Source organism: Crocodylus porosus, unplaced genomic scaffold (genome assembly GCF_001723895.1).
Source record: "Crocodylus porosus isolate Cpor-Errol unplaced genomic scaffold, CroPor_comp1, whole genome shotgun sequence".
NCBI lineage: Eukaryota > Metazoa > Chordata > Crocodylia > Crocodylidae > Crocodylus > Crocodylus porosus.
In genome coordinates, this window is record NW_017728916.1 from 7,471,851 (window position 1) to 7,487,528 (window position 15,678).

Genomic DNA, 15,678 nt, shown 5'->3' on the forward strand with positions numbered 1-15,678 from the left:
TCGACTTGTCGCTGGGTAGGCGGCGGTGCGGGGGGCGGCCGGCCCCGCGGTCCCTCCCTCTGCCCCCGCTGCAGCTGTTCTCCCCTCTGCTAGTCCGGGCCCGGCCGGCCGGCCCATGCCCCCGGGGGTAGCGTGGGAGCCGCTGGGAGTGCCGCCACTGGCCTCGGAGGACTTGGCGGTATAGCTTGCTGCCCTGGAAGTAGCGCTACGAAGATGAGCGGAGCTAGGATCTGGCTGTGGAAATGCGTGTGTCGCGCGGCCCGTCTGTAAGCTTGACTGGGGGTGTGGGGAGGTGCGTGTGTCTGTACCTGGGTACGTTTCTAGTCCAAATGTATGAAACTCAGCAGCACCTGCGGGTGTTGGGACCTGCCCCCCCGTTGATGACAAATAGGAAATTTCCCCTGATTTCAAAAAGCGCTGAAAGGGAGCCTTTTTTCATGGGAACAGCTGTTGGGTGAATTATTTTTCTTGTGGGTTGAGTTTCCTTTCTATGACGAATAGCGAGAGCTATACAGGAGGAAAGCTGTGAAGGCCTAGCAGCGATGGGCGCCTCAGATTGGCCTCTGTACAGATATGCAGCATTAACCCCACCCCCCCGGACCCGGGTGGCAGTCCATGAGAACTGCTCCTAAAAGCTGTATTGAAAGGGCAAGGAGACCTGCAACGGGAGGGGGAAAAAATCACAGTTTGAGAAATTGTATCAGGGCAGCATGACAGGGTAGAGCGAGCCAAACACGGCAGGTTCAGGAGAGGCCTCTGTCAAAGGCAAGACGGGAGCCATGCCCGCCGGGCACTTGTGCAGAGACTATATTTAGCAGCGTGCTCGTGATGCTAGTCATTTCGCTGGCAGCCAGCACGGTGAACTGTGCATAAACAGCTGCCCCTGCATGAAGCCAGAAGGTTTGCAGTACAGATCCCGTCTCTGTTATCTCGGCCAGTCTCGAATGATTGTACTTTTCACAGAGACTTCGGCTCTCCTCTTCCCCGAGGCCGAGCATGGCTCAGCGGGAGCAGGAGCCCCCTTGCCAGGACATTGGAAAGTTGGATTTGTTCTGCAGGGAGCTCCGGTGGGGTGGATCAGGGTCAGTGACTGGAGCCCAGCACCCCGCTCCCCTCATTACTGCTCCCTCACGTGAGCGCTTCAGTACTGGGCTTCCTTTTGTCAGACTGATCTCTCCGCATGCTTGCTCCTTGCAGCTGGAGGAGTCACTCTGGAAGTCACCAGAGTTGTGGAGATGGGAGGTCAGGAGAGCTAAAGTACCTCCATCGCGCTGCCGAATAGCAGGGTAGCAAAGTCCGGGCAACAAGGGGAGAACAGGGCAGGAAGAAATCTCTCCTTGGGAACATCCCCAGCACACGTCTAGATATATACTTCCACTGTCTTAGACCAAATTGCAGGAAAGCCAGGTCACACTCCTCTGCAACGGGTAGTATTACATCCCAAAGGCTGTGACCGTTCCTGTGTACATTTCCACAGGAAGGCAGTACCTTCCCCATCCCACTCCTTTTCTCCCATTGATTATTTAGGAAACGCAAACACCATCCTGGCAAGGCCAAGGATAGCCACTGATGCTTGCTTGAAAATGCTGGAAGTTTCAAAGGGCCAATTAGATCCCCACCCCCATGCTGCCCAAAGGAAAGGACCCAGTGCCAGCGGATCGCCCTCTCCTTTCTCTGTGACACATTGCAGATGCTTCCCAAAATATCTCGCGGCTGCTGGTGCTTCCGTCCGTCGAGCGGACACGGAAGCCGAATCCGTCTGCAGAGCGCATTGCTGTAGTATAGGCCAGAAAGAGGATCTCTTGTAGCAGGGGTCTGTCTGCTGCAAAATGCAAGGTTTGCTCTTCCGATGCTGTCGCAGTAATCGTACAGGCATCCCATCCAGCAGTTTCTGAGCAAATTTGCCAACGAATTCAAGGACCCCTGAGTATTCAAGAATAATGAAACAGGTCCCTAGCGTCAGGAGCTCGGCTTATCAGGAGCTCATCATCATGATCGTTACTGCTATTATTATTAACATCCTTATTAGCCTTGGTAGTATGTAATTATCATCCTGATATTTGCCTCCTGGCTTTTGAGATTTACGTGTTATCTATCTCAAGCTGTACTTTTAAACCACGAGAGCTGAAAACTTGCTTTGTTTTTTGAACTCATGAGATTTGGCTGTAATCACGGGAGATGGGGCTTTCAGAAAGGAGCTCATGTGCATGTCAGCAGGAACAGTGGAGGGCTAAAGTCAGCTTAAAGCCTATGACCCCACCTCAATTTCATCTCCAGTCTCTAAGCTGATGGTACGTTATCTCTGCTGTCCGTAAACTTTGGCTGTGTGGCCAGCGTAGTTCGCAGCTTTGCCTATGAGCGGCAACGGTGAATCCCCAAAACGGAAAGGGAGGTCAGTGGGAGCAGCCACATCCCCTGATTTCTTTCAGTCTTTGTCTTTTGCACCCAGATGACATTATCAAGCGCCACAAGAAAGACCAGATGGACACCCAGGCCGTCGGGACCCAGCGAAGGCAGCAGCTCCGGAACAGGAACGCATATGGATACGGGAGGCCATGGCTCCGTGCCCGGGTGCAGCGCAGTCTGCAAGGTGTGAAGCGCTTGCTGAGACGTGGCCGCGGGGGCAGTGGAGGGGTCCGGCTAGAAAGAGCCAGCGGAGCTCGTTCATCTCGTTAACTGTGGATTTACGCACCTAAGTCTCTCTGCTAGATCCTTTTTATCTAATCCCTGCGTGCCTGGAAGGATACTTTTGCTCTCGGCAGCTTCGCCAAAACAAATCCTCCCCATAACAGCTGAATATTTCAAAGCATGAATTTGCCTTTTCACTTCCTCCCCTTTCTCTTGCATTACTAATTCAAAGTGACGTGATAGCTATTCTGTCTTCCCTTTTGAGCTCTGCATATTTTAATTATGCCTCTTTGTAATCCCCCTCTTCCCAGAGCACACTTAAATTATCTCTTTGGTTCCCTTCTCTGACAGCTCTGTTATTGGAGTTAATTTGTCATTTTGGCTGGCCCTCTTTTTTTATGATGTGCTTTTCTTAAGACGGTGAGACCAGGCAGCCATCTGAAATGGATTTTTTTTCCAGTTTTATCCACAAGACAAAACGACTTGCTCTGTGAGCAGCACCTTTCTTGTGTCTCTTAAGAGCCTTTCTGGCTGTGCTGTTTCTTACTCCTCTGAAACCAGTTTAACTGAAGATTGGAGGGGTTGCACGCACCTCTACCTTTGATCCTTTCCTGCTTGTGGTGTGCAGTGCCGTAATGACACCCACCCTCTTTGTGTTTATCCTGCTCCTCGGCATTGTCATTCAGTGCCACATCTAGCATCCCCGACACGCTCAGCTTCAGAAGAAATTACGCTCAATTTACCCTAGCAAATTGATTTTCCCACGAAAGAAATTGAGGTTTTTGATATTCCCATACCCTCAAAGTGGCAGCCACTGCTTCGCCCTAGAGAATAATTCAATCCAGGTTAGATGAGTCAAACTGGAGATTTTAGTCTATGCATTTCTTTTAAACAAATCCTTCCTTGTGCCTTTTGCCAATCACAGCCATTTGCACATTCAGCTAGCTGCATTTAAGGCTCAGTCCAACAAGGCACCCCGGGGGCTGAAGCCGAAGTTAACAGACATTTCAGGTGCTCCATGCTGCCAGAAACCCAGGCCTTGCTACTGCCAGGGCTCACATCACATCACTTGCCCTGGGAGGCAGCTTCCTCTGGGCTGCGATGTTGTGATCCAAACTACCACGCTGTAATGACAGGGAAGGAAGGGGAATACTGTATCTGATTACAGCAGTAAGGGAATTTGCCCTGGTGAACAGTGATTGCCCACACTGGAATTGGGCACTCAATAGCCCCACAGATTTAAGGGCAAGAAGCTGTGCTTCTTTCGAAGCGTCCCTGAAAGCAGGATGCTCAAACCCTGCTCACACAGGGGCTTGGTCAGGCTAAAGCTGGCGGGAGGAGAAGCAGCTCGACCAGGATAGCTGCACTCAGCACAACGGTGCTCAGCTCACGCCATCAGCACAAAGCGAGGCTTTCTCAGCTGTGTGCACGGCAGATTTTGTTATAAAAGGCTTTTTATAAACATTCTCTGGATGGTGTTAGCATTAGGGGCTATTGCTTTTAAACTTGCAATGCCTATGGGCTGTGCTCAGAGAGACGTACCCAGCTGGTGCCAGTCAGTGAAGCTCCACCAAAGCTAGTGGCCCTGGGGTGATCTGCACCAGCCAGTGTGGCCTAGGGCACTGATGAGCAGGGGCAGTGTTGTGGCATGGACATGAGGATTTTGACTGTGCCCATACACTACAGGTTGACCCCGGTATAGTTTACATCGGTTTTGTACCCCAGCATGCAGAGTGGACAGATGACTGGCTTATCCTGCAGCAACTGACTGAGGGCTGCTATTATAGCACTTGCCACTGTGTGCCGGGGATCAAAGTAATAGCTAGAGCAAAGAGTTACCCCAAAACAGGCAGCTGAAACGGAGCAGAGCCGCAGACACACAGCGTGTGCACACCGGGCAATAGCAACCACAGGGTTTTCTCAGGGTCACAGTGCACTGGATTCAAGTGGCTTACACTAGTGCAGAGCTGCATGTGCTGCGCCTGCTCCACTTTTATTCCAGTGTAAAGGCAGACAACACCGAGTTAAGTGCAGTGTGTCTGCTTGCCTTGCCTGCTTTGGTATTTATCCTTCCACCACGAGCTGCACAGAGAGAAAAGGCATCGCTGACCTGCTTCCTCCACCACAGTAGCAGACGTTAGGCAGGCATGCTTGGCAGCTGGGTGGAGATGACAGTGCAGCCAGGCACGTGGATCAGGGAAAGCAACTGGAGGGCAGCGGTGTGGCAAAAGAAACAGAAAGGAGGAGAGGAAGCCCAGCTTGAGGGCAAAACAGAAGGCAGAGAAGCAACAGCTAAGGGCTAGGAGGGAAACCCCAGGGCTGTCAGAGCAGGCTTCATCCAGGGCAAGAGGGGAGCGGTGGGAGGACGGGGGGGGGACATGCCAGGGGAAAACTGCCCGTGACACCTAGACCCAGCAGTGCGCTCTTCCCTTCCCCTTGCTCCCCCTCCCCTGCCTCGTTCAGGAACAGCTGCTGGGGTGCGAAGAGCTGCACAAAGAAAGCCATTGCTGAGTTGCCAAGGAGAAGCAGTTTTCCTGACCCTAGGGAATGTAGGACCAACGTGGCGTGTTCTTCAATGCCATCTGCTTGCTCCCTATATAGGGACATGTCACTATACCCCTACGCACAGACATATCCTTGGCTTGAAACAGCTGATGTCCTGCTACATCTGTTCTCTGCTGCTTTACTGCTCCTAAGAGAGCCCGTTTTTTCTTTTCCCACCGTACTACAACATCCTTTCCTCCAGCTTTGCAAACACTTATTACCAGTTAAGATACAGCAACCTTCATCCTTAGTCACCATGACACCCACGGGACGAGGGGAAGTCGGTGCTTCCTGAGCACATTTCATTTCCAGTTGCCTCCAGTCATCATAACCCATCAGTTCAATGCAATAATCAATGATGCAGGATCAGTCTAGCCTCTAAACTGCTGTGGATTAGCAATATTGAAGTTATCTTCTGCAGCATGCAGCATTTTTCAGCCACACAGCAACGTTATTAAGCTTTGTAATTCATCACGTCTGAAGCTTGTTCTCAAAGCAACGTCTCTGCTTATAATTGATACGCCTCTGTGAGTATGAATGGCCACTTGATAGAGGGGGCTACTCTGAAAATGGCTGTTTAATTATAGCTACACGAGTTTATTACAGGGAGCAGTTCATACCCTAATGCACCGACATTTCATCTGAAAGATTAAGCTTGCTCTCTTCTTCTCACCTTACACTTCAGAAAATGTATCAGACAATGTTAGGGAAAGAAAATCACATTAAATGTGGTGTGTCTGCGTACCACGCATTGGTTCAGAACAGCAGCAACAAAAGCTCTGTTCCTTGACGCAGAACGTATGCAAAGTTTTATATACCTATAAAAGGGCATTGCCCCCTTTTCATCCATAAAATCACATCTGGGCTCTCTCAACCATTTCCAGACCTTTACAGATTTGTCCTCTGGTGCTTGCACTGATGTGCGTGCCTGCACCCAGGAGGCATTTGCATCTCCGAGCTGTTTCATAGTAGCATGGGGATACGAGCTCTGGCATGAGGGTGGAAGGCTTCCTTGTGCCAGGCTTGTTGGGGAGGTGTTTATGATAAGTCAGAACTGTGTCACTCTTTCCTTCCTTTAATGTTCCCACCGTTACTAAATTCAATACTAGTTTTAAAAATTTTACATGAAATAAAAGTGTAAGACTGAGTCTCTGGAAGGGCAGATCAAAAAAATATGCTTCCCCTTAAGCAAAACACAGATGGGCAAAAAAATGCAGATCGTATTGCAAGCTCCTTTACTAACATTCAAAACATTATGACAGAGATTGTTGCATCCAGATGCACTTGGAATAAGATGTACTTTCAAAACAGGAATTTATAACTGAACGCTAACTCGCATCACTACGCGGATACCCTCTCTCCCTGCCTACGCAGGTATTCTCAGATCACACAAAGGCATCTAGGAAACCTTTTATAAAGCTGGATTCCTAGATCAGCTTTCTGACAGGCGCTGACCTGAGTGTTTGTTTCCATAGGACCCAATCGATTAAGAAGAGGATTTGGACAACAGCAATACAACAGGCAGCAGCGGAGGGGCACCATACCTGGCCCAAGGAGAAGAACAGCCGTGACGTTAAACAGAGTGAGCCCCTTAAACCGCCAGATTTCTACTCAAGAGGTAGGGGCCAAGAGAGTTATGGCTGGATTGAATAGTTTGGGATCTAAAAGCGTACTCAGACACAGGCACAGTTGCATATCCACATACAGATACACCCCCACCCTCCAGTTAAGTGTACAGATTTACAGACAGGTCATGCAAAAGAGATGTATTTGTATAGGCAGATCCTTTCTCAGCTTGTCTTAATATTGCTGCTTCCAGGGAAGTATCTGAAGACTCACCATTGATTTTCCTTGTGCAAGGTATACTGCCAAGTACTTTGAAGTTAGTGGCAGCACTCCCATTGACTTCAAAAGGCTTTGGCTCAGGTCCATATGTCTCACTGACATGTAGTAAAAGCCTACTGTTATACGTCTCTGCTAGAGACAGCTGTATTTCAGGTTGCCCAAGCGTTTCTATTATCAACTCCCTTTTTTAGCTGCCTGTACCTTTCTCCTTTTCAGGCTGAAAATGTTCAGGCCAAGTCTCTATTAAAGAGAACTTGTTAAAAAAACATGTAAGTGAACACAGTTCACTCGCTTGAGGAAGAGAATGGGAGCAAAACACGCTTTTAAAGCACATTAAAAGGCTTCATCTGACTTTATTTTGAATGTTTCTTGCACCAAAATATGTGAAAGCCAAGATGTAGGAGGTGGGTAAGTCTGCAGGACAGGAACCTGGTCCTGGTGAAAGTCTATTGAAGTAGAAGGGTTTGAAAACAGTATCCCACACACTCTCAACAGGCTTTTACAAACAGTGATAACATGTTTAACAACAATCTCCTAAGAGTTTAAGTGGAAGAAAGCTGCACTGAGCCTGCAATAGTACGTGGTACTTGTTATAAAAAAGAAAGAAAAGAAATCAGCTAGGTATTGAATGTAGCTGGATGGTACCAGAAAGCCATAAGTAGTTGGTAAGAAGAATAATTTAAAGGTAGCTTTCATGCCACAAAAGCAAACAGAGTAGGAGTATGTGGAAACATCTGTCCTCTAACAGGCAGTAACAGTGAGGAGGTTATTGTCCTACAGCAATAATTGGTACAGCGATACCAGTCTTCGCACGTCACGGCACAAGGGAGTCCTACGCTACTGAATAGGTGTTTTCTGAAGTGGTTTTTCTCCTCCCTCCAAAGGCTCGGAGCCAGCAAAGCTCTTACGTGCATGTGGGAGCAGCAAGCAGTGGCACATTGAGCAAGGCAGGGCTCTGCGGGTTGGCGATGCTGGGATCATCCTAGTTCTGCTCTGTGCTGCGTCTCCGCAGGCGGCTTTTTGGCATTTCTGGAGCTTTTTCTTGAAATGCTCTGCCCTACTTATCATGCAAAGACCCCAGCACCTTGTTGATGAAACTAGCAAGCACAAGAGACAGAGGAGGAGAAATCATGGAACAAGTCAAGAGAAATAGTCGTGTCCTGGCCAGTGTTACAAAGGATGATCAATCTCATATCATGTCAGTTAGCCAAGAAGGCAAAAAACCCACCCGTTTGCACAGCAAAAAACCCACCCTGTCTGCACAGCAGGCTCTGCAGTAGGAAAAGCAAAATCATGTTGGAAAGTGGCCACCCATCATGAAATGGGGCTGTAGACAAGCGCAGCATGAGCAGCCCCATGGGTGAACCTCCTTACGAGCTCTCCAAGCATCTCTAGTGATGCCGTAAGAGACATGGGTGCTGTAGTTTTGTTGGCTTCCCCGCGTGCAGGACAAGCCAATGGACAACCATGGGTTTAAGCTCCAGCTCCCTCAGGCCCGGGATAAATCACTAGTATTTTAATAGAGATGCACGTGCTTGATCATCTTTCTAGCTGCCTAGCAATGGGGCACACACTGCACTTGGACCGGGTAACGGGTGAGCTTTGTTCCTTTCCAGGGCAACCAGAGTGAAGAAGGGTTCAGCAAAAGTGGTGACAGCGGACAGACCGGAGCACAGACCAGGCCCCTCCAGCACCCTCGGAGATTCAGGACCCTGGGTGCCGCGGTCCAAGGCCCAGCGAGAAGGTAGTGCCTCTGCTACAGTGGTCGGGGCCTGAAACGTTGTCCTTGTTGGTTTAAACGAACCCGCGGTGCCGCACTAGCTGGAGAAGCGTTATAGTCAGGTCAGCCTGTTGGGCCCTACAGCCTTGTGTTGCACCCGGAAGGATTTGATTTAAATCAAATCAGTTTAAATCAGGATTTAAATCACTGGTCAGGAAGCCTTGATTTAATTACTGTTTTCTGCAAAAAGTGCATTCTTGTTATTTGATATACTCTGCTCATTTAACTTCTTGAAACTTTGCACTTTTCAGGAAAGGTAAGGGCTTGATTCTGTGTGCACAAACTTGCAGAGAGACAAGAGGGCTGATGGGTGTGTAATCAGGTCTGTTCTCTCTCCTCCCCATACACTGCTGTTAACAAGGATGTTATCTCTGGAGACACAAACTCACAGTTTGAGAACTGAAACTAAGCATCACAGAGATGCTTAATGGGATCTTCTAGACTGAGCACTCAGTCCCACTGGGTAGAGCGGTTTTCTTTAATTATGACTAATCTATAGAGGCCCTCATAAGATTGGACCCCTAATATAGTCTATGGCTTGTTGTGACCTATTTATAAAACTTTTCTAAAAAGGTTGTATGAATATATTGTGTCAAGTAGCTTATAATTAGAAGTTATAATCTCTATTCCAGGATGATGACTTTGAGCTTTAACATATCTTACATGAAAACTATATTTATATTGGGGTGGGTTTTTTTTTTAAAAAGCATCTTAACAAAAATATGATTAAATCAAAACATCTGATTTAAATAAAAATCCAATTTTTTATTCTTTTAAAAACATCATTGATTTTTATCCACCCTTGCTGCACTGTGTGATGGGAGACAGCTCTTTGTACAGGACGAAGCCACTCTGAAATAGCGTTACCATACTGCGCTTGTGTTTAATGGGACAGACATTTCATCTGGCTCTTATTTTAATGAATAATAAATCATACATCCTTTGAGCTTTTATTGCACATTTTCACAGCCTCTTTTATTAAAGTAAACATTATCTTTATGGAAACAGAATGGTTAAAATCAAGATGTCAAAGCCATAGGGGCCAGACACCAGCAGTCTTGTTTGCATTGTACGATCCTTTTGCACGCACAGCAGCGCTGCAGCCAAGGTGCTGCTCACTCCAAGGCGAGCCGCAGGAGTTTGGGCCCAGGGACCGAGCTCCTGTTTGTCACAGGCCACAGCATTTCAACCGGTGTATTGAACCCAGCGCCCGTCTGTAAGTGTGGTCCAGAAACAAGGGTCACAGCAGTACCTGCCGAGCTCTGCAAAACCAGCGGAGGTGACGTAATGGTGGCACATGGGGTGGGGCTGGGATGAAAAGCAAGGAGCCAAGCAAGAGATGCTCAGGACATTGCTGTCATTAAAAATGATCCATGACAAGAGCTCCCTGTCAGCAAATGAGAAAGGAAATTCTTTTGCTGAAAGTAGTTGCAACAAAATTCATTTAATGTAAAGGCAAGTTTTTTAAACTGAAAAAAGATCTCTTTTCTATGTCTACTTCTTCCTCCTGCTTCCTTCTGTCTTTTGCATTGGGAAAAAAGGGTGGAAAACGATAACAGGAAGGAGATGGGAAGGAAACCCCAAAAAACCTGAGAGTGGGATTTTCCATGGAAATAACATTAAATGTTTTGGCCAGGTCTTTGGCCAACACAGGACCCTGGCTGTAGTGCAGTGTCCTACCAAAGGCAAAGGGAATTCATTGCTGTAGCAAGGTGCTCTTGGACTCTCTCGCTCTTTCCAGCCGTGTAATACCCAGGCCTGGGCACGGCCGGTTGGCTTTTTATATCCTTTTCAGTCAAGCCTGCGGGGATGTGTGCTAGTCAATGGCTAGAGAGGCCATTGTGGAAGGTCCCTTTCAGGCAGTCATGAGTAACATCATGTCTTTCCCTTCAGCGGCCAGTCTTTCACCCTAAACAGGAGGCCGGCCTTCCAGCAGAAGCAGATACAGCAGAGGCGATCCAAGCCCGGCTTTTACAGAGGGGTCAGTGCGGTACCATGCTTTGTACTGCTAGCGAGTGTGACCATGGCTTTCCTGTTAACAGCCTTTCCTCCTCCCGTCTTCACGCTGCTAGGAGCTGGTGGCAGTAGCCACGGTTATACCTAGACGTAGCTTGTGCTCTCCCCAGCGTGGATTTCGGGGGGCACCGTAGCTGCTGCTCTGCCGCTCGCCCAGCTCCCAGCCTCCCTGCTCTGCGATGTCTTTGTGGTCTGCAGCTCTTGTCCGTCCGACGTCGCCTCCACTTCTGGCCCTGCAGCTCTTCTTCCTCTGCTGTAGAGCAGGCCCCAAGATTGCAAACACATGCACGTGAGGGGCATCTCGGTGACCCCCGTGGCTAATGCTTTGGGGACCAGGCCCTGAGCTGCAAGGCTGCATTGCAAGGAGAGGGTTTCCTGGGGTCTGGCAAGCAGAGGCAGAACAGGAGCGGGATGCAGGATTGCTGCTGTGCCTGGCGGGACAGGATCAGCCCACACTAACCCACGCGCTTGAGTGAAATGCCAACACGACTGCACCAGGTTTGCTCCCCGTGATCTCTGATGGTGGAGTTCAGAGGAGCGAGAGGCAGTTTTGAAGTCAGTTCCCTCTTGTGTGTTTAATTTCACAGCAAAACGAAGCCAGCATAGCCAGGAAACCACCGTGGATGAGAAGGTAATTGGGACAGTCAAAATAAAACCCACCAGGAGAGAGGCGTTGGGAGTGTGCCCAGCTCCTCCCTTGGTGCTGAGGCCCGAGCAGACACGTCTCGCTCTTGGCAGGTGGCAGCTGGCACCCAACCCTGGAGCAGTGCTGACCGTCTCCGTGGCAAATCCTCACGCAGGCCAAGGCAACGTGTAAGTCAGTGGTACCCTTGGTGCTACAGGTCCAGGCAGCTCTGATGCAGAGGCCGTGCCCCTGGCTCCCATGCCAAGTAGCAACAGATGCCCCTTTCCTCCAAGGATGCATCCAGTCCCTGTCCAAATCCGGCAAAACACTCAGCTCCCACCACACCTGGTGGCCACGACTTCCACGCTTCGATTTAATTTAACTCCATTATCGGAGTTCATTAGAAACGGCTGCTCGTTGGCTGCAAACCTGCCGGGATCTCTAGATGCAAGCAGCTGTGTTGGAAATGCAGGGCCTGCCCGCTCAGAGACTGCCGCGGGGTCTGGGTTATAAGCGGAGGGTCACTGAGAGGGTGCGGGAGCCACGGGTCCCCGTGTGCTGTGATCAAGCCCCACGAGGGTGTGTGGGAGGTTTGGCGTTGGGGAGGGTTGAAGGCAGCCCCTTCACCCCTCTCCGGGGGGAGCAGCAGGGTCTGCGTGTGCCGACTAAACCCACCTCGACCGCTCAGCCCCTTCTCCAGGCCGGGAGCCAACCGTCCGTTCCTGAGAGGCAGGAGACCCCCCTTCCCCAGGCCGACCAAGCCCCAGCCCAAAGGAGTGATGCTGAGGTTCAACTTCCGCGCCATGGCAAACCAGGTAGCGTGCGAGCACCCGGGAGGGGAGCATCGCCGCAGGGACTGCGCGGCCCAGGAACAGGCCGGACCTGGAAGCACGCGTGGCAAACGCTGACTGGCCTTCAGCTTCCTTCCCCCATGTGTGGGCTCGCCATCACTGGAAGGGCTCGAGGAGAGGTTGCATGGCCACAGATCAGTCTGGACTGGGGGTGGGTGGCAAGAAGGACCCGGTTTGGGCTGGCACCTCACAGCACTCCCTTTCCCCCGCAGACCGGCCTGACTCTGGACGAGCGGTTCTCCGGGCTGAGGAACAAGTGGCGTTTCATGGCAGCCAGGAACGCGGGACGGATGGTCACCATGCCCTGATGCCACATGCTGCCCGCGGGGCCGGCGGCCTGACTCGGCCCAGCCCGGCCAACCCGCAGCCCAATAAACGTGATAGCTTTCCTGACAGACGGCTGGCTTGGTGGCGCGCCATCCCCTCCTGACACGCTGAGTCGATGCACCGCAGAGATGCTCCCCTCCACCCGCACCTTGTGTCCCAGCCTCTTGCCCCCTTAGGCTTCACGTGGCCAAATGCAGTCCCTCAGGCTCATCCCCTGCCTTTGCTGGGGGCTGGGGATGGTGGGGAGCATGGAGAACGGGACACGGAGGCCGAGTAGGATCACCTCGAGGCCCCCAGATGTCCAAGTGCCTTTGTCACAGTGTATGCCAAGCACAGTACAGGGCTTCCTGCCCCCAAGCCTTCATGGTCTAAGCCCCCAGGGCTGGCAGACATGCACTGGGTGCGTGCTGTTCCAGGGAACTGCTGACCTAAATCCTTCCCCACCATCCTTGGGTTTGCTTGAAGCAGGGTTTGCACAGGTGTAACTACAACATGAGTAGGCAAGTGCACCCCTGGGATGCTGACGGGTGCAGAGAGCCCTGACTGGGAGCCACACTGATCCCAGTTACTTTCTGGTTATATACATTCCCTATGCAGACCTTTCAGTCTGAGTGTGCCCCAGCCAGAGACAGGCAGCCTTGGCCCTTTGAGTGTGTGCTGTTGCGCTGTCTGTAATGCCTGGCTGGCTGGAGCCCACTGTTCTTCACTGCGGGAGGGAGGGGACAGAGTGATAACTGGCTCACGTTTACCTTCTGCGGCAAACAGCAGGGTGTGTTTGCAAATGTATTTGCTGACTGACACACCAGCAAAGGCATCCATCGCTGCCAGTGCTCCAGGGCTGATAGGAACAGCCCACTTAACAGCCCAACCCAACACTGTCAGCCCAACCCAGTACTTAATAACCCACCCCAACCCTTACAACCCAACACTGTCACCCCAACTCAACACTTAACCCAACACTTACTAACCCAATCCAACACTGTCAATCCAACCCAACACTGAACAACCCAACAGTCAAAGCCAGCGCTGCCACCCTGCTAGAACACCTCCCTGTAGCAGCAGGTTGCTGCCCACCAGCGGGATACCCAGGAATGTCTGTGCTGGTGCAAGGGTACAATTAGCACAGGAAAGGATTTCTGTTCTTGGGAAAGAGCTGAAGGAGGCTTTGGAGGGGTCATAGTTGCAGAAATAGCCGTGTAAGAAGTCCCCTGTGCCCGAGTCACACAAGCACCACTTCAGTACCCCTAGATCCTGCCCCAAAACCCTGTGATGTCAATGGGTGTCATCCCATCCCATGGGCTTTGCATCCAGATTCTTTTCAGAGTCACTGCTGGTTTCTCCTGCTTTCTACACCCCCAGCAAACCGAGCTCAGGCTCAACCTAAGTGGGTTGCTGCTTGGGGTGGCAAGAGCAGAAGCTCATTTAGACCAGATGACACCAGGGAGAGCATCATCCCGAGACCCAAGCTGTGGCCAAGTAAGTTGGGCGTCACTGAGAGGTGCCCAAAACCCTACTGTCACCGAGGGTGGCATATTAAAAACCAGAATCTATGGGCCCTGCTACACATTCAAAATGGAAGCTGGATGGAAACCAGCTCTAGAGTAGTGATACATTTTCAAGCACTAAATTTGTAGCTGGTTGACTCATTTTATAGCTCTACAGTCATTTTTATTGTGTGATCATTACTTTGCATGTGTGGCTGGTCTCAATTTATTGTATGATTCACCAGTTAATGGCTTAATAATGACTTTGCACATGTGGCCGGTTGCATGATTTGCCACCGAACTGCATAAAGTATGCAACAAATAGCAGGCGCCTAAGACAGACAAAACCATTTGTGCCAAAGGCAGATGCACTCCTGGGAGGGAAGGGTTTAATTGCTCGGTGCGTTCCCCACTGCCCTCAGTCAGACACGCCGCTGTAGCTTGTACTTGTTTAAGCATGTCTCACGTGGAAAGGTAAAGGCTATGTTTCTAGTCCGGTGACAGTCCCAATTGCAGTGAACCTGCACGAGGATAGAAAGCTTGGCCAAACACTCACATTCATATTGCCTAAAACGCCCCAGAGCCACATGCAACCAGGACCTTCAGCCTCCCAGAAAACACTTCCTATGGAGGGCTGGTGCCCTGTGGACAGGTCTTTATTCTTTTTTTCCCCAAATTTTGCCATCTCCCCAGGAGGTGGCAGCATCCAGCTTCTCATAGGATGCCGGGATCTCTTAGGACTTCCAGCTTAAGAGGGGGAAAGTGGAGGGTACCGTATAGCCAGTTGTGCCAACTTTCAGAAGCTGCTTGTAGAAGAGGGGAGCTACTACCTGTATCAACCCTGATGAGATGTATGGAAAATAAGTGATTTCTCAGCTCACCAGGGAATGCATAATGATCATTGAAGAAATGCAGAGATCTAGAACTCCCAGTTCAGAGACGATACCTTTTATTAGACCAACTGAGAAATTGCAAAAACTAGATATTTTGATATAATTATACATATTAAGCATCACTGAGGAGTTTCTGGCCCGATGGTACCATACAGGGTACGAGGCAGCAGGGTAGTAGAGCAGATTTCCGGTCGAAGGCCTCGACCACCCACCGAGAGCAAACCTTTTCCGCAGCTGCCATCAGTGCAGAGAGCTGGAAATCACCTGGAAGGAGCGGGGGAGAGATGCTGCTTCGGGGGAGTCTGTGCCGCATAGTCCTGGACACGGCACCGTTTTTCTGCAGCAGCAGATGCCAGGCTCTGTGTTTTCTCAGCTGGGGAATGCACTTTGCTGCTAAAGCCTCACCTTTAATGGGTTTAGCAGAGCGAGGGGAGAGCTCCTGGCTTGTCAGAGTTTCTCCACACTCGTATAATCCCTACAACGGAGGCCACTGTCCTCAGTTACCCCCTGCACTCGGGGCGCGCGTGTTCCTGCACCCATACGCAGCAGCTGGGAGAGTTGCATGTTTAAGGCTGCAGCCCCCGGGAACCCACCGCGCCAGGTCATCGCACCGTTTGCCACCTCAAAGCAAGCAGCTCCTCGCTTCAGAGGGATTTCCCAGTGGTCTTGCTGGCATCTCCAGCTG

The 15,678-nt window shown here is 50.6% G+C and overlaps 1 protein-coding gene across 1 annotated transcript; it reads left to right on the top strand.

The window, feature by feature from the left end:
- Window positions 1-5: 5 nt before the first annotated feature.
- Window positions 6-12,682, top strand: LOC109310832 (UAP56-interacting factor-like; the record flags this gene model as incomplete). The annotated part of the gene is made up of 9 exons (XM_019536162.1): window positions 6-15; window positions 2,450-2,590; window positions 6,648-6,790; window positions 8,634-8,761; window positions 10,691-10,778; window positions 11,401-11,444; window positions 11,552-11,626; window positions 12,127-12,253; window positions 12,502-12,682. Coding segments are annotated over 9 exons (852 nt in total), but the record flags the coding sequence as incomplete, so codon positions are not given.
- Between the last annotated feature and the right edge of the window lie 2,996 nt (window positions 12,683-15,678).